This window comes from Carettochelys insculpta, chromosome 6 (assembly GCF_033958435.1).
Source record: "Carettochelys insculpta isolate YL-2023 chromosome 6, ASM3395843v1, whole genome shotgun sequence".
Taxonomy (NCBI): Eukaryota; Metazoa; Chordata; order Testudines; family Carettochelyidae; genus Carettochelys; species Carettochelys insculpta.
The window spans coordinates 112,333,289-112,355,036 of record NC_134142.1 but is presented as its reverse complement, the minus strand read 5'-3'; the positions used below and the strand labels follow the sequence as shown (position 1 = coordinate 112,355,036).

The 21,748-nt window shown below is 40.2% G+C and overlaps 1 protein-coding gene across 3 annotated transcripts in view; it reads left to right on the top strand.

Annotated features, from left to right (window-relative positions):
• The window catches only part of AP2A2 (adaptor related protein complex 2 subunit alpha 2), a 106,818-nt gene that overhangs the window by 46,437 nt on the left and 38,633 nt on the right, over positions 1–21,748 (top strand). For 2 of the 3 annotated variants that reach the window (XM_074997840.1, XM_074997842.1), the window contains exons 3-10: positions 4,967–5,109; positions 6,026–6,219; positions 10,351–10,480; positions 12,496–12,597; positions 16,337–16,445; positions 16,682–16,832; positions 17,662–17,830; positions 18,633–18,770. In XM_074997840.1, the coding sequence (XP_074853941.1) occupies positions 4,967–5,109; positions 6,026–6,219; positions 10,351–10,480; positions 12,496–12,597; positions 16,337–16,445; positions 16,682–16,832; positions 17,662–17,830; positions 18,633–18,770 (1,136 nt within the window). The remainder of the gene's footprint in view (positions 1–4,966; positions 5,110–6,025; positions 6,220–10,350; positions 10,481–12,495; positions 12,598–16,336; positions 16,446–16,681; positions 16,833–17,661; positions 17,831–18,632; positions 18,771–21,748) is intronic. The other variant, XM_074997841.1, reaches the window with a different exon arrangement.

Sequence of the window (21,748 nt, the reverse complement as noted above, 5' to 3'; positions counted from 1 at the left end):
TTAAAAAAATATGAACTTGCTATTGGGGATTAGAGGAAAATAAGTAATGCTGTTGTCACTAAAACACTGGGTGTAGTGAGAGTCAGTGTGCACAAGGGGTCTTTATGCAGTTTCAGAGTACAGTAGGATGTGCAAAAATGGGCTGAGTGCTAGGGTGGAAATTTCAGTTGCACAATTTAAGGATTCGTCTGTGTCCAGGCATGTATGTTTAAACAGGCTATTTAGTTCTCACAACGTACTTAAAATATCAAAGCTGCGTTTAACTATAGTATAGTTATGTGAACAAATTATACGTGGTTCGATTTTTGTCTTTAGTATTGGATTTCAACTTAAATTTTATATTTTAGTACAAAATGAAACAAACTACTCTTCTTCTTCAGGTAGGCATCTTTGCTCCCACCTGTACAGGATGAATGGGTAGCTGCTGCTGCTTCTGGAAGCCAACCCACTAAAGAGGGGAATGTCAGTCTAAATTTTTTTCCCTAGTACTTCGCTGAAGAATGGTGCAATAGATAGAATATTTGTAGTGCTGCCTGGAGGATTTATTCTGTTGCTCCTGACTCCCCAGACCCCTGTCCTCTCCTTTTTAGACCCTGCATCCTGACTCCTCCAACCCAGAACTCTGCCTCTCTTGTGATCTGACCAACCTGCAGCTTGCTCCTGCACCCTATTCCTTCCTATATCACCCACCCCGGCTTATTCCTGCACCCTCCCTCCAGCCCAGGCCCCACACCCCAAGTCTGCGTTCTGGCAGCTGCCTCCCCCACCTCAGGCCCTACACGGGGCCCACAAAATGTATTAGCCTTGACCCCCAAGGCTCTGGGGCTGTGTGTGAAGAGCATGAAAAAAGTGTATTCCCACCCCCCTCCTCCATCCTGGGACCATATCAGTGAGGTGTGGTGTTGTGTTTTGGGGTTTTTTGTTGCTGTTTTGCTTCTCTGTGGCCCTAAACTGATTTGTTTATGGATCATTGGCCTTGACCCAAAACACTTTCCCCACACCTGCTATAAACACATGATATTGAGACACCTATATCTGATTCATATAGTGGAGAGCAGATTACTCCTTGATCAATATCCCAACCACAGATTGTTCAAGGTTGGTTCCCATCTTTGTCTTAAAAGTAATAAACCTAAATTGTTCCCTCCCGTTCTCTCTACCACTCCTCAAACTGTCTTTACAGTTCAGAAATATTGTTCCTTCAGATGGTAGTGAAATCATGATGTTTCTAGGTCTTCTAGAGGAGACCTGGAAAAGCTTGCTGGGGGGGCATGTATTTGAAGTAGTCAAATTAATCAAATATCAGCAGATCATCAAAGTTGAAAGCGGTTGATTTTTCTTTTCTTTTTGGTATGTATTGAGACTCCCCTTTTCAGTGGGCTTCCAGGGTTCTGCATCTGTTCACTATTTGTTCCTATATGTGTGGATAGTTGAAAGAGATTCTTAACTAAATCTTGAGATAGTCAACAGTGAAATAATAGGATAGCATGGAGTCCCTGCCTTGTGTGCAGAACTATCACTCCCTTAATGCTTACGATGGGAGGGACTAAAGACTGTAGGAGACCTCTGTCCTAGACTTAGGTTGACACTACAGTGTCCATCTTGGAGTTTTTAAATCCAAGCTGCCATCTTGCAGTTATTCCTTCTCTTTAATCTTTTTCCACTCATTTTTTTTCCCCTCTCACTTGTTCTTTGCTATTGCCTTTGGTTATCTGCCCCCTTCCCTTCACTGTTGCCTCTTTGTTTGCTTACCCTTTTCTGAATGCTCCTGTGCTGCTGCTGTTGAGATAGTGCTGTCTTTCTGCAGAATCAGCAGAATTGTAAGCTTGATTCATTGCAGAGGAGAAAAAGAGACTTCATATATTCTTTTCACTCCCTTCTTTTTAGTTGCATGATCAGCAAAAGATTATATCCTGTCTGGCTGTACTGCTCTTGTGGTAGTTTCGCCAGCAAGAGCAGCATAGTGAAATTATTTTGTCAGTTGAACTGTGGTGGTGCCTCACAATTCTTCCAGGAGTAATATATGCAAAAAAAAAAAAATCTGCACACAATAATTTAAAGCTTTGCAGGGTTCTGCATATTTTGTCACAATAGGACTATATAATCATGCTAGTTTCAGTTATTTTTGGTAATTTATTTCAAAGTACCTGTCATCAAATGTCAAACAATACTGACAACAACCAGAAACATTTCTTCATGAACAGAGTTAATGAAGAACATACGACAATTCAGTGTCGTTTCTCTGTTACACTTATGTTGAGTGCTTCTGCTTGGGTTTGTCACAGATGCCAACTGAGTATATCTTGTGGGTGGGAGAATGCTGCCCCTCTTAATCTCTGGGGGGATGTGAGGTAGAAACCACATGATGCTGGGTCCCAGGCTTATGTGGAGCTTTCTGTATGCTTCCTTCCTTCAGGGCATGCTGGGAATCTGTCTTTCTCTTATCTCTGCACACCTTCAAAGTGTCCTGTGTTTGTGAGCTGGAGACTTAGGCTCAGCTGGGTTCAGCAGCCCCTAGTGGTGGCCAGCAGTCCTGCAGCATCAGTTCTATAGGGCAGTGTTTCACAAAGTGTGGTACATGTACCACCAGTAGTATGTGAAAAGATTTCAAGGGGTGCATGGCAGAAAATAAATTACCGGAAAATCAGGATATAAGCACTTGGAGGGCACGGAGAGGGGCAGAGTGGGAGTGATACCGATAAGGCTGAAGCCCCAAAAGGGGCTCACTAATGTTTCAAGTTTGGGAAACACTGCTGTAGGGGGAAAATTAAACTTTACCCAGAAGGTTAATTTTACATTGTGCAGTGGTACAGAATTCCCCCATGAGTACTATATGGAGAAACGCACGCATGATTAATGGCTAATTTAAATCTTCAGTTTGAGTGTCGTGGCCCGTATGGTCTCTAGAAGTTAAAGTAGTCTTGTTTGCCATAAGATAAAAATATTTTTAGGTGAGGTATAGGAATTTTTTTCAGGCTGGTCATCAGGGTTTTTTTAATCAGTTTGTCATATATCTACTCTTATCTGATCTAGGTTAGAAAAAAGTTTCTTTTCACTCCTGTTTTTTCACAAATGTTGTGATATTTGATGTTTTCTTCAAGCTCTAGTTCCAGGAATTAAATGATAAACATTAAAATATTCACTTTAATTGTATAGCAACTTTAAAACTTGGACCCTGAAGTCCTGGTGGAGGCAGAGGGGTGGGAAGAAACAGCAGATAACCCCTGCAAACAATTTTGAGTGTTCAGAGCCTCACCCAGGATTTCAGAGTGCTCGTGATTGGCAGTACTGCAACTGATGACCTCTGCCTATGACTGTTTTGTATGGTCACTGAGCTTCCTGTATCAACAGCAACTAAAGGCATTTATGTAAAAGAAGGACATAAGTTGTTCATTCAGATTTTCTCTTATTTTTTGTTTTTTAGTAAAATAATACATCTATAAACATTCTTTTAAAGCAACTTTTCAGGTTTATGTGTGGAAGGTTTTTTGTGTGAAGCTTTATCTGCCTCCAAACCTGCATGTATGTGTTCTGTCACTATATTGCAAGCCAAAAAGTGTTCCATACCCAAATTAGTTTGGGAAATGCTTCTGTAAAGAAATGCATATGAGCTTTCAGAAGTACATGTGTTAGAGGTCTGTACAACAGCCATAAAAGGTAAACTGTTTTATAGGAGACACTTTTTTTTTTTTTTTAAAAACAAAACCTTAACCTTGCAATTTCAAAACCATTTTGAAATTTGTCTTGTAAAGCTGTGTGATAGCGGGTATTTAAGACCGGGGTGAGCAAACTTGTTACATCAGGCTCCACTTTTTGTTTCCAGAATTAACAGTTCCCACCCTGGCCCCAAACCTGTCTAATGTAATCCAAACTGATGGAAATTTTGGTTATGTTCATATGGGGGGGACACCTTTTCGTACACAAGTAAGTATGCAGAATGTAAAAACTTTATTAATTGGTATATAAACATGAATACACATAAAAACAGTAACATGTTTCAGCATTTTTAGTTAGATGGATGAACCTGAGACCCAGCAGCTGATCGAGCTGTATCCCTCCTTATGATGTTTCATGCCCCCCCCCCCCACCAATGGGGCTCCTCTCTGATTAAGAGAACTCCAGTTTTCTTTATGGCCCCTACACCTGATAGTCAATTTAATATTCAGACTTTATAAAAGGGCATAATCAAAATAATTTTTCGTCCAAAGCTCTTCCTCCAGCTCCTGATGTGAGCATGAATGGTTGTAGAATACTTAAATGTCTTAATCCAGAGAATTGGAGTTCTGCTGTTTCCACAGATTGTGGGGACAAACTTGATGTTTGTATATTCAGTTGTTGGTGTTCTGGTGTCCATTTGGTACAGACATCTGATCAATGTTTGCTTCCTTCATGGCTTAGTTTGAGAATTGTAAGCCACTTTGGGTTGTGTTAATTTGAATGTTAAGAGATTTTTACAGTCAGAAGCGTCTATGAGTATCTAATTAGGCTATCTGGTAATTTTTGTGTTGTGTAATAAGCACTTGCATAGATTCTCTATCTAATGGATCAAAAGAACCTTAAACGTGACAGGATGAAACTAAAACTTTTTTGAAACAACATTTAGCACGTGGCAACGAAGGGTCCTGTGGCACCTTATAGACTAACAGAAAAGTTTAGAGCATGAGCTTTCGTGAGTTAACTCACTTCTTCAGATGCATCTGAAGAAGTGAGTTAACTCACGAAAGCTCATGCTCTAAACTTTTCTGTTAGTCTATAAGGTGCCACAGGACCCTTTGTTGCTACTACAGATCCAGACTAACACAGCTACCCCTCTGATACTATTTAGCACGTGCTGCAGGATTTATGTGGTAGTGTGCAATACTGGAGTGGTTGTGTGTGGCCATTCTGATGTACATAAATCTTTGGTTTCTGTGGCAAGTCAGAGTGTCTTCGTTTTCAAGTATGGTTTTTCTTCGTTCTTCACTAGGTGACAAGGCTCTGGATGGTTACAGTAAGAAAAAGTATGTCTGCAAGCTGCTCTTCATCTTCCTCCTGGGGCATGATATTGACTTTGGCCACATGGAAGCTGTAAACCTACTGAGTTCTAACAGATACACAGAGAAACAAATTGTGAGTAATTTCTAAACTCACAGGAAGGAAATATCGATTGAAAAAAATCAAAGGAAATATCTTGCCACGCTGTCAAGTTGCCTATCTTGTCCTGCCTCGCTATGTAGCTTGAATGAATAGTCTCTCATCCGCTTTCGTTCTTTCTACATAGTTTTAGCTAGTTTCCGGCTGGGTTGCAGAGTAAATCAGAGTGTACAGATGAGTCCTTTACTTGTTTGGATAAGTAACTTGAAGGATTTTGTTGTCTTTTTAACATCTAAAATGTTGCACTAACTGCAACAAAAGATTAGTCATGTCACATTTTAATGTACCTTACGAAGACACACATTCCATTTATATAAGGCATTTCCTTTCACTAAAATATTAGACATTTTATCGAATCCCACTCAGAGAAGAATCTATGTCAAGGGTAACTGAAAGGACATAATCCAGGCTTACAAAAAAACAGATAGGTAAGATTTCTGTTAACTTGAATGTTTGGAGCTGGGGAGGGGATATAAACCAGAATGAGTTAACTGTCAGAATCTAGAAGACAGTCTTCTTTTTAATGTCCCTAATGGGAGAACTAATATTTACTAGATGTATGTTTAAGGGTTGGTGTGTGAAAAGTACACAGCAGATCCTACACCTTTGTGGAACAAAATATATTATTTAGGTGGCATGTACATGATTTTTCCCCCCTCTGAAGACATTGCTATTGTATTCTGCAATTCTGGGCCTCTTTATTCTGTTGTTGGACTGAAATTCCAGGGACTTATTTACACAGATCTCTCGGGAGAGCTGTAAGGATAAGTGTTGTGGGAGGGGAGGTACATGAGGTCATGGAATACTCTACAGTATTAACAAAGGCATAAAATTAGTTTTAGCTGGCTTGATTTATCAGAAATAATACTTCTCTTGTCCATTTGAACCACAGGGATATCTTTTCATCTCAGTGCTAGTGAACTCCAACAGTGAGCTGATCCGCTTGATAAACAATGCAATCAAGAATGACCTGGCCAGCCGCAATCCTACCTTCATGGGCCTGGCTTTGCATTGTATAGCCAATGTGGGTAGCCGGGAGATGGCAGAAGCATTTGCTGGAGAAATTCCAAAAATACTTGTAGCGGGGTATGTATTCTGTTTGAAACAACTACACAAAAATAAGTACTACTAGTGGTTGTTAGCACAAAATTGAGTCTCTAAAGCCATATTTAGGCACCTAAGTGACCTGATGTTTTAGAGGTGCCAATTACTGTCAGTTACTAATGACTGCAAGTGTTCAGTGCACCTGAAAATCAGATTGCTTTCTTCAAGCAATCATCCAAATTGCACTTTTAAAGGTAACAAACTGTACTTTCAAAAGTTCTAATTCATAGATGTAGATATTTACATTTTGTCCCTGAAGTATGTTCCCAGATATTTTCCTTGGGAAAACAAAAATTGTTCCCTTCTTCCTATTCAGATAAATCATATTAAAATGGACAATGAATAAATCTGAAAACACAAGACTTCAATACAGATTTCCTTGTTAAAAATGTGCTCCTCGGGAAACTTAATATTCGTGTGTTTTGATTTCATTAGGAAGGTGAAAATAAATTTTCCACCATGTATTTGAACTTCGTCCTGAATCCTTAGTTCCTTTCTATGTGTGCATAGCAACAGGCAAGGTTTTGTATCCATGGGAAGTTATTTGAGTGACTATTTTTTCTTTTAAATTTGCCACTAATATTTTTTCCCTGTTTTGTCTTACAAGTCCTTGGCCAAAACAAAAATTTTGCAACTATTATCTAACTGGAATTCACCCCAATAAGAAATTATGGTCATAGGACTAAGCTTATATCCATGAGACTTCTCAGCACTTAAAAGAAATGAAAACCTACAGTTGTGTTCCACTTTCTTAATTTGCCATTAAGTATTCTTAATTTATACAGATCCTTCTCATAAATTTTTTGAAATACTAACTAGATTTTTGGTTGTCTCATGCACCTTTCATCATCATAACAGACAAATGATTGAGTACATTACATATTAAAAAAAAATAGTCGAGCCCTCCACATAGTGCCAGATATATTTCTTTGTGCAAAATTAATTTTGTTCATCCTGTGCAACAAATACACCAAAGAGCCTGTGGAAATAATTGCGTGCAATCATATAACTAGAAATTGCATCACAGCGTACATACAATCTTACTTATGTACATATAATTGTAAATCTAATATTTCCTTGACACTGTGTGTATACATACACGTACACATTCCTTACTGGGTTTTTTCTTATTTCTACTTATTTTCATTGTGGGCAACTAAAAATTCCCAATCAGGTATCCTCATCAAGGGATCAACTACCTTCATAAAGGCTGTTCTAGAGCTGCTGCCTCAGTTGTTGGCACTCAAAGGACGATGGGACATCGGGTCATATCCTGTATCTGAAAGGAACAGGCTCTACAAGAATCCCTTTTTACTAATTGTCATGGATGCTTAAGCATTTTCCAGTTGTTCCTCATGCAGTATGGTGGTGATACTGTTGCTGTGGTAACAACAAAATGGGCCTGGCTTGTTTAGAATAATCAAGGTCAGTTATTTTCGGTTTCCTGGTGTACACACGTAAATAAATGGTGATTTTTAACATTTCAGAGCTCAGCCAGATCTGAAAGGCAGTTTGGCCCTCAGGGTTTTGTCATTGCTAAACATAAGAATTTATTCTGATTTTAGTGTTTAAACTAAATGTCTGGTTCACTACCAGGTCCCCAGACAATAAAGGTCTGCACTGAAATTTCTCTTAAGCCATATGACTGAAAGGAAAACTTTAGTTCCTTAATGTGGTATAAAGCAGGATATTACTACAGGAATGAAGTAATGTCCCAGAAATGGACATGTACTAACTTGTTTTTGAACCACTTTTACTGATAATTGTGAGTTATTCTTAATGGACAAGGCAAATTAAGTATATGGCGTTTGATGGTGCTCTCCAGACAGTATCTTTTTGCCTGTCTTCTCTGAGAAATAGATATTATAGAATATTTGTAAGCTATTTTTCAACTACAGGTACCTACCTCAAGATCTTTGTTTCACTCTCACTCCTTCTCTAATGTCAAATATATTCTGACTGCAGGATCATTGGTTTTTCTTTAACCTGAGTTATCACATCTTTAATCCAAATGTGTTGCCACCTGTAGGGTGAAGAAGAATCCCTTGTGTACAGTTGCTTTAGAAGACAGTGTTGTCTTGCTATTGTTTTTGTTGCCAGTTCGTGTTTAGGAAGGGGTACAGAAGAATTCACACAAGTTAGAGTAACTAGCCAACTTTTCAAAACATTTGGCAAAGCCTTTAATAACAAATTTAAAGTAGTTGAAAGTAATTTAAATAATTAACGTGGGGCATCTAATACTCTTAATTTAAAAAAGAATTGTATAAAAAATCCTTGTGGTGGACTCCATTCTTTATTTCTGGAAAATATTGTTGAGTGACCTGTGGAAAGCACGTGGTCCAGTGTGTAGTATAAAGACTCTTTGGTTACAGAGGTGTAGGTGGATAAGTGCACTGAGCCATTAACATAAGGAGCAGGGTCAGTCAAGGAGACCCGGTGTATCCAGTACTGTTTTAATGTAGCCATTGTTCCTTTGCTGGTTGTTTGGAAACTGAAAGCTTGAGGTTTAAAGTTCAAGGGAAAACTATTACAGCTCTGGCTTTCGCCAATGATGTGGCTGTTCTAAGCAGGGTGTATCGAGGGATGGTTAGGAACCCTGAGATTTTAGACTGTTTCTGCAGGGATAGTACTTTGAAGGTTAAGAAAACAAAAGGATTTTGTATAATGGCTAAAAGTAAGACTTATATGGTTAATCCTAAAGATAACTGAAAATTGGGTAAGAGAAGACTGCAGCCAGGACAATCTTAAAATTATTTGTGTACAAAGATAGACCTTTGGTCAGGATGGGCCTATTGTATAGGGGGAAATTGACTGAATGGTATAAGTTATTTGAAGAACATTTTGAAATCTGTCAAACTAATAATTTTATGGGCATATATTTTACCCAGGCTGTTCTACAATTCCCTTTCAGTTGAAACTTTTTTTATGTTTTAGATGATTTGGATGTTTTAGAGAGGATAGTTGCTAAGAAGATTTTACATCTCCCTCAGTGTATAATTAACAGGTTATTTTATGCTAAAGGAACTGATAGGGGACTTGAATTAACTAAATGTAATACTCAGATCCAAAATATGATGATTTGGAAGTGGAGAAAGCGTATAGTTGCACAAGACAATTGGATAGCAGGGGGAAATTTAGTTGATAAGATTATAATGTGTAGAGCAGTTTCCCTGAACTCAAAGTGGAGGGAGGTGGCATTTGAAAGATGGTGTATCTTAAAATGCCAGGAAATTGGGATTAAGTATTTTAGAAATGACCCGATTCGTAATTCTGTTTTGATGAGATTGAATATGGCCAAATCCTCTTCCTCTATCGTTACACTATAATTAAGAGGCAATGTTTTCCCTACCAGAGAGACTCTGGCTAGTGGGAGAAATGAATGTAGGCTGAAATGAAAGAATTTGGAGGTGGTTATTAGAGAACAGAGTAGAAATGTCCACTTTTTTGGCCTTATCAAAACAAAAAGCAGTCAAGTAGCACTTTAAAGACTAGCAAAATAGTTTGGTCTGAAGAAGTGGGTCTGTCCTACGAAAGCTCACCTAGTAAACTATTTTGCTAGTTTTTAAAGTGCTACTTGACTGCTTTTTGTTTTGATAGTATATAGACTAGCACTGCTTACTCTCTGTTACCATTTTTTGGCCTTGTAATTGGGGCTGGAGGCAATAGAGCCAAGGTGGTGGTGAATTATTATAGCTGCTTGGAATTGAGAATGGAAAGAATTTTAAGGAAAATTATGCAGACTTGTATTTTATGCCACTACTGACATGATATCCATGTTCAATGACAAATAGTGGTCCTGCAGCTCCATTCCAATTTTCCTATTATGCATTTTATATATGTTTCTCCATATTCTAAATTTTTCCCCCACTTTATCATGGATTATTGGTTATTAGTACCTATAGTTTCATGGCTACATTTTAACCTCTCCTTTTGTAGATGAAGGTTTTAATATATTTAATAAATACTTAATCATTTGGATTATTACTATTCTACTGTAAATTGATTTTTTTTTCTTTTATTGGACATGACTGCGGACTGGCTGAAAAGAGTAATAAGGAAAAGGCAGGTAGTCACACCAGTGCAAATAGCCTGAAAAGATGTGTTACCTTGCAGAGACACCATGGATAGCGTGAAGCAGAGTGCTGCCTTGTGCTTGCTGCGTTTGTACAGAACCTCTCCTGATCTCGTTCCCATGGGAGACTGGACGTCCAGGGTGGTGCATCTCCTCAATGACCAGCACTTGGTAAACTTATAACAACATTATTTGTCCTGGGATGCCGTTCAGTGATATAGCCCAATCATTATAGGTGAAAACCTAGTTTCTGTTAATACAGTTAATGAAGAAAATGACTTCAATTGCTGAGAGATGAGCTCATATCTGCAATTTACATTTTTTGCATCACTGAGTATTTTTTTTATGTGGATTGAATTGCAGTTCTTCTAAAGCAGTGTTGGGCAAACTATACCCCCGCTTCCGCTCTCATGCTTCATCCAAACCATCAGTGCATTTAATATGCTCTGTGGGATTACAGTCCAGTGGTGCAGCAGGACTAAGGCAGGCTACCTGCCTGCTGTGGCCATGCACTGTATTGCTCCCAGAAGCAACTGGCATGTGTCTGTTGTCCGGGGAGGGGATGGGGCACAGTGGGTCTCTGCATGTTGAATCTGCCCTTCAGGCACCTCTTTTGGCAGCCTCCATTGGCTGCAAACAAGGACCATGGCCAATGGGAACTGTAGGGGTGGTGTCTGTGAATGGCAGCAGCATGTGGCACTACCTCCACTCAGCCCCACCCCCACCCCCCCTGGGGCTGTTGCTGGCTGTTTCCTACAACAAAAAAACCTTCATAAACAGATTGCAAAGAGAAATGATGTTTTTGTGGGAGTAAAGGAATGCCAAAGTGGGGTGTTTGTTTTGAAGGTGCCCCCATCTACACAATCTGCAATTCGAAGTCTGCACTTCAAGATTTGCTCTGCTGCTATTATGCTAATAAGGTGCTGAATAGGCACATTAACACCTTATTAGCCTGCTTCCAATTGCCTCATTTCCATGCCACCTCTGAGAGTGTGAGACTGGAAGAAGCATCCTATGTGCAATCTATTTGTTTTGGCATTCAGAATTAGAATATAACTACTACCGTGTTTCTGATCTTTGGTAAGACTATTCTTTCTTAACAAAAATTTGGAGCATCATCCGTGCAATCAAAACATAGTGTAGTATACTACTGAAACATAGCAAATATGTCATGTAGTAGTACTGAGCTCACAGTACACTAATTTCTAACAAGCATCAACAGTAACCATTTCAGCTTCTGCCCAAAAGCAAGGGTTAACAATTCTGAGTCTGTCTAGTGTGGAAAGAGTAGATAAGAAAGAGGGTATCCAAGAAGTTTCATTCTTTCCTTTTCCAACTTAGGGAGAAAAAGTGACAAAAGTCAGCTAGCTTATTTTAAGGCTGCGGTGTCCAATACGCCTCCTGTTCCGCACATGTAGCGAATGGAACACCACAGTGCGGCGAATGGAGCACCTTCCACCCACCCTCCACTCCATACATGTGCCCCATCACTTTATGGGAAAAGCAAGTGGCAGCAGCTGGTGCAGCACCAGCTGTGGCCCAAAGCAACTAGTGGCTGACAATTGAGGAGGGGCAGCGGGTGTGGGGGGAGGGGCGGCGGGAGCGCTCTCTCCAGTCATGGGGCTCGGCAGTTGCCGAGGGGGGCGGGGGGGAACAGGACCTGGCACGTGTCTCTGGCCCCAGGGCCCACCATTTGGTGGGCGTGGTGGGGGGGATGTTTCCATCTGGAAGATCCACCATTTGCGGAGGGCGGGTACATCTGGGTTGGGGTAAGGCGTGCTTCCAGTTGCAGGCCCTGGCATTTTCAGGGGGGCAGCATGCGTCTCTGGCTGTGGGAGCAGAGGGTCAGTGGCATGTGTTTCCAGCCACGGGACCTGGTGTGTGTCTCTGGCCATGGGGCTCTGGTGAGTCATTGGCAGTTGGAAGAGCTGGTGCCTTGCTCTGTGGTGGGGGCGTGGGGGTGATTGGGATGAATCCTATTGGACACCACTGTTTTTAAGGCATCACAAATGTGGATTTATACAAACTGGCTTTTAGGTATAATAGCATATAGTAAGGATGATACTATACTTAAGGTTAAATTTTGATGCTACTGATATAATATTCATCTTTGCTTTGAAGCTTATAAACAATTTTAGATGTTAAATATGATATTTGAACACAAAATATTAATTGTTTTGTTCCAGGGTGTGGTTACTGCTGCTACCAGTCTTATCACTACCTTGGCACAGAAGAACCCAGAAGAGTTTAAAACTTCAGTCTCTTTGGCTGTCTCTAGGCTAAGCAGAGTAAGTCTTTTTTTGTTAAACAGCTCTAATGAAATGTAAACAAGGATAACAACTTTCTAGATCTGATTGACTTAGACTGATTTGAGAGACCGATCTTATTTTGCTGCTTACTACAGATTATTTCCACTTCATGTCCGGCCAACTTTGCACTGGGAAATCATTCTGTTATAGCATGCAGATATTCATCTGACTTTTGGGCAGGCTTAAGTATTTGCTCCTCTAAAAGAATTGCCAGGAATTCTGTGCTTCCAAAGTGACAGACTTCAAAGCTCCATTTATGTAGACTTTTAGTGGACTTCCCAATATTTGTTGTTAACTCATTTGTTTCAGGTTTGTTCTCTTCTCAAATGTTATCACCCCTCTTTACCATATGACAGGCGCTTGTTAATTGGTAGCCAAACTCTGCCTTAAACTACACTGTGGTTGGCAGACACTGCCTCAGGATCAAAGGTTGGCAGGAATAAGCGTTTCATAGTTTCAGAGCTCTGGCTTCAGTCTGTGGTAGAAAACTTACCCTTTGAAGGGTCAGACATTCTTCCAAAACCGGTGATGCTCTTCATGTGCAGAAGGATTCACTGAACACACTTCATTTCACTGTGTATAAACCCCAACTGCTAGAAGAAAAAACACTTCAAGTATACTTACCTGGTCTTCAGACCAGCCTAGAGGGCAAACTAAGTGGGTAACCCCCTTCCAATTGCATGTGGGAAGACAAGACACACTCTAAGACATTTTAGATTGTGGCTTCCTTTGCATGGACATCTTTGATCTACAGTAAAACATATGCATCACATCATCTTTTCTAGAGAGATTTACCATCTGAGGGTCCCATTCTTTTTCTTTTCCAACTTGGTGGTCAAGGATCAAATATATACAAAACCGCCTATTCCTTGTTCATTTCTGAGGTTCTTGCACAGGATCAGGCAGAACTCTGCAAATACAACAATAATACCAGTGTAGCGAAACAGTTTTGGCTCATTGAGAAGCACAATCTGTCTGTCGTTGGTTGCCTCTGATTCCAGTTCCCCTGTAATTAAACTAAAGGTAAATTATGCACCAGACCAGCATTCGCTCAGTATCTCAGTCTCACAGTCAAATGGCAAGTAACCTAGAGAAATTTTATTCTACGTACGTTCAAAATATTTTGATAAACAGAAAGAGATTCCACAGTACAAATCTTCATGTCAAAAAGGTTTTCATCTTGGTTTTAGAGGCTGTGAAGTCCACAAGGCACTTCTGTATCTGACATTTTGGAGCTTCTGATTTTTTGTGTTTTTTAATCAGTGAGCACCACTAATGCAAAAAATGAAGTTGTTTTTTTTCCAGTAATCACCAGAAAAACACAAGTAATCTTTGATTAACTAAATAAATAATCTAAGGATTTGTGTACATAGAGCAGCAATGTGGGTTTTTGAAATGTACTAATATGTTGGGCGTTCACTGGTTTTGTGTAGACCCTATTGGTGTTTCAATAAAGGTTACATAGCAAGATAGGCTGTCCTCCATGGTTACTGAAGATGATCCAGTCGTTCCACGAAAACATGAGAGGAACCATCCAATATGATGGTGCATTATCGGATGCTTTCAGAATCAGGATCGGCGTCAAATAAGGATGCGTGCTTGCTCCGACATTGGTTGGGATCTTCTTCGCACTCCTCCTGAAGCATGCCTTTGGATCTTCAACAGAGGACATCTTGCTGCACACAAGATCTGATGGGAAACTGTTTAACCCTGCAAGGCTGAAAGCGAAGCCTAAGGTGCGAGAAGTCCTCATCAGAGACATGCTGTTCACGGACGATGCTGCTGTAGTGTCTCACACAGAAGACCAGCTTCAAAAACTGCTGGATTGGTTCTCCAAAGCGTGCAAGGACTTTGGGCTTACCATCAGCCTAAAGAAGACGAACGTACTCGGTCAGGATGTTGCTGAATTCCCATCAATCAGCATTGACAACTATACGTTAGAGGTCGTCCACGAGTTAGTTTACCTTGGGTCCACCATCACTGACACTCTCTGTCATTGGACACTGAGCTAAATAGGAGGATTGGAAAAGCGGCCACAACTCTGTCCAGACTCAGCAAGAGAGTGTGGAATAACAACAAGCTGTACACTCACACCAAAATGTAATTCTACAGAGCCTGCATCCTCAGCACCCTCCTTTATGGCAGTGAGACTTGGACCCTGTATGCCCACCAGGAAAAGAGGCTGAACGTCTTCCACTTGCGCCGCCTCAGGCGCATCCTTGGAATATCATGGAACGACAGAGTGACCAACACCGCCATCCTCGAGGAAGCTGGAATCCTAACCATGCACATCCTCCTCAGGCAGCGTCAACTCTGCTGGCTTGGCCATGTCCACAGGATGAACAATGGAAGGATTCCAAAATACATCCTGTATGGTGAGCTAGCCTCTGGCAAAAGACCTCCTGGATGCCCCCAGTTGCATTACAAAGATGTCTGCAAGAGAGACCTCAGAGAAGTAGACATCGAGCTGGACAACTGGGAAGATCTAGCAGACGACCGCGGCAGATGGAGGCAGGGGTTACACAAGGGCCTTCAGAAGGGCGAGTTGAAGATCAGACAGCTAGCAGAGGAGAAGCGAGCACACAGAAAGCATAATAAGGACTTGCCAGACACCCACTACATCTGCAAGAGATGCAGCAAGGACTGTCACTCTCTCGTGTGGGTCTTTATAGTCACAATAGACGCTGTAAATGAAGTCCGCAATTTAAACTTTGAAGGGCGCGATCCATAGTCTATGCAGACTGAAGGATGCCTACTACTACTACATTTTAACATAATTCTGTTTTAAATAGTACTATGTGAAAGCAAACCTAGGCAGTGGCTCTCAACCAGAGTTCCGGGGTATGCATGTGTGTGTGATTAAAGTTTTAGGGGGTTGCCAAATAGGGCCATTGTTAAATTTTTTGGGACCCAGGGCAGAAAGCTGAAACCCCACTGCGGAGGACTTGATACCTGGGATGCAGGGTTCCACTACCCTGGGCTGAAGCCTGAGCAGTGTAGCTTTGCTGGGGCTCCAGTCAGTTACCCTGCTTGCTACCCTCTCATGCTAACCTTCGCTTTTATATGCAGAAAACTGGTGATTGTGGCACAAGGGGCCATGGAGTGTTTATAGTGTGCGAGAGAAAAAATTTGAGACTAAGGAACAAGGATTACTGTATATACAATGAGCCCTGAAAAACCTGAATTTTGAATAGCTACAAAAACCTCAATTACTAAGAGCAAGTTTTACAAGTTTTTTTGCAATATCAATCTGAAGTAATTCAATCCATCAAGATTCATTTTGCCATTGTCTGCACCCTGTGCTGGTGGAAAGGTGCATGAGTTTTTTTCCCTCACTCATCTGTCTGTTCAAAAACAAATAACTTCACAATCTTTATTAAATTAGATTTCTTTAATCCCATAAAACTAAATATGAGACACTTCTAATTGATGGAGTTATTGATTACTGATATCGGTACAACTGATATACTTAAATGTCTTTTTAGGCATATTGATTATGGAATTACTTTTTCACGGTAATCTTTATTAGGTAATTATACAGCCTACTAAAAAGTAAAATTATACTTTGCCTTTATAAACTATCAGATTTATTATGTTTATCTCCATTTATACTTTGTATTCGTACTTAAAATTAATAGTGAACATTTCATTATGTCAGATATTGTTCATTATGTCAGAACTTGTGGTGTTCAGATGCTGAATGTTTGTGTTTTTACAGATTGTGACATCGGCATCAACTGATCTCCAGGACTATACTTATTATTTTGTCCCTGCTCCTTGGTTGTCTGTCAAACTTTTGAGGCTGTTACAATGTTATCCACCTCCAGGTAATGTGGTAGAGAATTATGTTAGTTGCCAGCACTGTTCTGTGCAGTGTAGGGAATTTTCTAATTCCATTCTTGTGTTCATAAAATTACTGAGTTATTCTGTAAATTTAATGCTGACACCAACTACCTTTCTTCTAAATTGAGCAGATTGCTCATCCTTGTCTTCGGATGAAGTTTATAGTCAGTACTGTTGAGCACAATGAAGTTGTCCAACAGTTTGTCTTTGTTTCCCCCAGAAGATGCTGCGGTAAGAGGTCGTCTCACAGAATGTCTGGAAACTATCCTTAATAAAGCTCAAGAGCCCCCAAAATCTAAGAAAGTGCAACACTCAAATGCAAAAAATGCTGTGCTGTTTGAGGCAATAAGCTTAATCATACACCATGACAGGTGAGTCCACTAGTTCTACTGTGATGCTAATGGCTACTGTGCTTGGTACGTCTTTAACAGCATTATTTTACCATCTAATAAAATTATTTAATTTTCTATTACTATCTCCTCAAAATTGCTACACCAAACCTGCTTTTCATGATAACTGTCTTAGTTTAGGTTATAAAGAGTATAGCAGAAACTAGTTCACTTGGAAGAAGTCGAAACAAAGGGGACAAATTCATTGAGCAAGTGTGTACCTTTCTCCTCATGTAAATGCACGCCTCTAGGGTTATCCTGTAAACTTGGGGAAAAACACATTTGTGCAGTTCACTCAGTTTGATGTTAGACTTGTGCTTAAGCTGATGGCACACAGATACTGTATGCTCACTTGAGAACTGTTTTGATTTCAAAATGGCCATCTTTTTAGCTTTTGTTTCTCCTTCACATTTGGACAAGGCATAAATGTAACGCTAATGAAATAGCTTGTTCAAACAAAAGTGTAAATCTGCATTATCCACAGTGGAAGTGAAGTCTGAAATTGAGCTTCTTCTAGCTCTCTGCTGCAGAAATGCAAGAATTCCAAGTGATTACAACAGAGCTACTCTTTTTCTGCATCCTACTATTGATAAAAATCCATTATAGTAACACTTAATTACACGAATATCTATATGAGGGCTTGTCTGTTTTTACTATGCTAAATTTCTTGAGTAATTTTCAAGTACTTGATTGGTACTCAATTTAAAATCCAAATAACTGCTAGGGGGCCGAAAATGCTTCAGACATTCTGGACTAGTATGTTCTTTCATTCGTTGCTTTTTACGTCTTTTCACTTTCTCTGCTGTTCCAGTGAGCCAAACCTGCTCGTCCGTGCCTGTAACCAACTTGGTCAGTTCTTGCAGCACCGGGAAACTAATCTGCGTTATCTAGCACTGGAAAGCATGTGCACACTTGCCAGCTCTGAATTTTCACATGAGGCTGTGAAAACTCATATAGAAACAGTTATCAATGCACTGAAGGTAAATATCATATGTTGAAAAATTCCAGCATATATTCTGGCTCAGTTTTGCATCTGTTGCTCGTAGGGATGGTATTGGTTAACTGCTAAGCCTTACCTTAAATGGCTAAGGTTTAAATGGTTATAGTTAACCAGGTGGGGGATGGAGCAGCCTACAGTTATCCCAGATTAGGGACTGCTCCAGCCCCACAGGGCAGGGTGGGCCTGGGGCTTCAGGATGGCCCTGGTAATGCTCATCAGTGATGCTGCATAGGGTGGTAAATGCTTAGTTCTGTACAAAATGGTAATAGGCAATAAAGGTTAAATGAGCCAGCATAAATTTCTGCATTAGTTGGTAGAGTACTGGTTTGATACTTTTTATACCTTTCTTTTTGTCCAGGAGTGTCTACACATTTTAAAATATAGAGTAGAAAATCAAAATTCACTAATTTTTGAAATATTTTTTTACACAATAACTTGTGCCCAAAACAAATAAATAAAAATGCTTAGGCCTCAGCTAATTCCATCCCTAAATATGGTAGAAATGAGAATGAAACAAGCAGCTTGTATTACTGGAAATTAAAGTGAACTCCTGGGTTCTTGGCTCGAGAATGAACTTGCATAGTACCTCTGTGTAGGAATAATACGTATGATAACTGTGGCAATTGTCACAATCAATGCTTAACAGTGATTGTTCGATGTGGAAGCTGCAGCTCTTTAAGTTACATAAATGTCTGGAAATGGGAGGTGAAGTAATTTTGGATTCTCTTGCCTTTTCACATAACTGCTTTGAGTGAATGTTATGGCTGTGGTTTCTCTTGCAGACTGAAAGGGATGTGAGTGTAAGACAGAGAGCAGTAGACCTCCTGTATGCCATGTGTGACCGAAGCAACGCCCAGCAGATTGTGGCTGAAATGCTAAATTACTTGGAGACTGCTGATTATTCCATTAGAGAAGAAATTGTGAGTTATTTTTGTCTCCTTTGACAATCACAGTTAACCTCTGTTGGAAAACAGCATGCTGTTGGATGCTGTCTAATCTTTGTCTATTACAGATATTTTCAAGGTAGCAACAATTTAAAAAAATGGAATCTGAAAGGTGATTGTAGTCTAATAAGTTAACACTAACAATAAAGTCAAGTGTTTGTGTCCTGGGGAGGAGTGTGATATTAAAAACAAAATTTTGTTTTCAAATTGTGCATGGTGCAGAACTGCACACTGTACTGTCAACTTTCCTTCTCAGGCCTCGAGATTTATCAGGTTAGCGTTAAGCGGTATGATATACAGCAGAACTCCAGTTTGTTTAAAAAAAATGTGATTAAATCAAAGTGCTCATTTATATAGCGTGTCTGTATCATCATGATCATCATCATCATCAACAGCAACGGGCTCAGTTCCCATTGGTGTCTGATGCCCCCTCACTATGCCCTTCCATTTTCCCTCTCCAGTGCAGAGTGACTTAGTTTCTGTAGACAAGGTCTGCGCCAATCTACTACATCAGTGGGGTCTTGCCCTCCTAGTTGAGCCAACCATTATGCCAAATACCAGGGTCTTGACTTTTTGTTCATCTTACATTCTGCAGATATACCCGAATAGCTGTAACTTCCACTGTACAACCTCCTGTAGTGGGTTCTCTTTCGGTTGTATCTCCTATGTAATTCCTCTTTGGTGACCTTCTGCATCCATCCTGTTCTCAGGTCTTTCTATAACAACGTCTCTCGAATGCCAATATGCTTCTCTTTTGAATATTCCATTATCACCCATGTCTCACATCTGTAAAATACGCTGCGGAATACACACATTCTCAAGATGCTCAGCTTTGTTCCTAAGCCAATCACTTTGCTTTTCCAGATCTCACCCATCGCCTTCAAACTCACTCTTGCTTTGGCTATTCTAGTCACTATTTCCTTCTTACAGTCTAGGTCATATGTTATGTTGCTCCCTAGATAAGTGAAGGTTTCTACATTCTCTAGTTTGATCCCATCTACACTGATCTTTCTTCCTATTTCCTTATCTCTAGATAACATTGTTTTTTATTTTATCAATGTTCCTAATCAGTCCCTACCACACTCCTTCTCATTTAGCACCTGCACCGTTCTCATTAGCTTCTCTTCATCTTCTTCAGTGATAACTATATCATCCGTGAGCCTCAAGTTGTTGATTGTCATCCTCTGCACTGATATCCCTTCTCCCTCTTCCTTGATCTTGTCCATCATTCTCTCTAGATGCATGCAGAAGATACTTGGCTATATCCGATGATCTTTTCTCATAACACTACTCATTCCAAACCAACTTCCTGACTCTCTGCACTGTCTCACTGTTCCTCAACATTGTTCTTGATACCCTTCAACAACTGTATCAGTCTGCTATCCACTCCATATGACTCCAGCAGTGCCCACGTCACTTTCTGATCTATACTGTCAAATGCCTTCTGAAAATTGGTGAAGCAATTGTAGATGTTCTTGTTCTTTCATAGAGCTTTCTCTGCTGTCAATCTTAGTGCCATAAACTGGTTTATGATACTTCTATCTTTCCTGAATCCTGCTTGCTCATTTGCTAGATGTTCTTCTATCTGCGATCTCAGCCTCTCTATCAGTATCCTCATCAGCACCTTGCCTAGCTGACTTGTTAGAGCAGTTGTTCCATAGTTCTTGCACTCCAGCGTGCTTCCTTTCTTGTGTGTTTTCACTAGCACCATCTTGTCCATTCCACAGATACCTTCCCTTCTTTCCAAGCTATATTACATAGTGGTGTACTTCCTCAATCATCCTTTCGCCACCGTATGTGATCATGTCTCCCCTGATCTTATCATTTCCATGGGTCTTGTTGCTTTTTAGTTGTTTCACTGCTCTTTCTAATTTCTCCTTCAAAATTTCAGTCTCGCTCTCAGTGCTTGGTGGAGTTAGTTTTTTGATCAGTCTCTCTGAGACACTCAGGTCCAGCTGTGCTTCGTACAGATTGGTGCAATATCTCGTCCATCTCTGCACAATCTTCTCCTTGTTCTTGAACACCTCATCGTTCTCATCTTTGATTGCATCTGCTTCGGCTGTCACTTCCTATTAATGTTCCTAATTATTTTATACACCACCCTGGTCTTAAATGCACTGTAATAACTCTCTGTCTCTTCACACTGCTCCTCTAGCCATTTTGCTTTATCCATCCTGACCACTTTCCTTACCTAATTGCATTTCACTCTATATTGCTGTTTCGCCCTCTCAGAAACATTGCTTTTTGATCTTCAATTCGCTCTTCTCTTGGACCAGCTTTGGCATCTCCTGTGTCTCACTTCTTATTGATCTTCTCATCTTCTGGAACCATCTGCTCAATTGCCTCTTCTATTGCCATGCTATCCCTTCGACTCTCTTATCTAGGTCTTTCTCTGTGCCCGCATTCCTGATCCTCTCCAAGCGCTGCTCTGTACGCATTCCCTATATCTCCCTCAGCTAGCCTGGCCACATCTTTTTTTTTTTTTTTTTTTTTAAACTATGTCTTTGTACTTTCTCATGAGTTTCATCTTGATGTTTGCAATAATAACTAGATTGTGATGTGAAAATGTATCTGCTCTTTGAAAAGTTTGGCACTGCTGTATTGATGTAACCCATCTTCTTATCAAAATCAGATCTCTCATTCTTGGACTTCCCGTCATGTGATTGCCATGTCCACTTCCTACAGTCCTTTTGTTGGAATCTCATGTTGCAGATCACTATCTTGTGCCCTGTAGCAAATTCTAGGAGTTTCTCACCTTGTTCATTTCTTTCTCATATCCAAACCTTCCCATGACTCTCTCCCAACCTCTGTTATCTGTTCTGACCTTTGCATTACAATCTCCTCCAATGATCAGTACATCTCTCTTCGGTATCTTCTCCAGAGTCTTTGTCAAGTCTTTATAGAATAGTTCAATCTCTTCCTCCATGCTGTCCAACATGGATGCATACATCTGA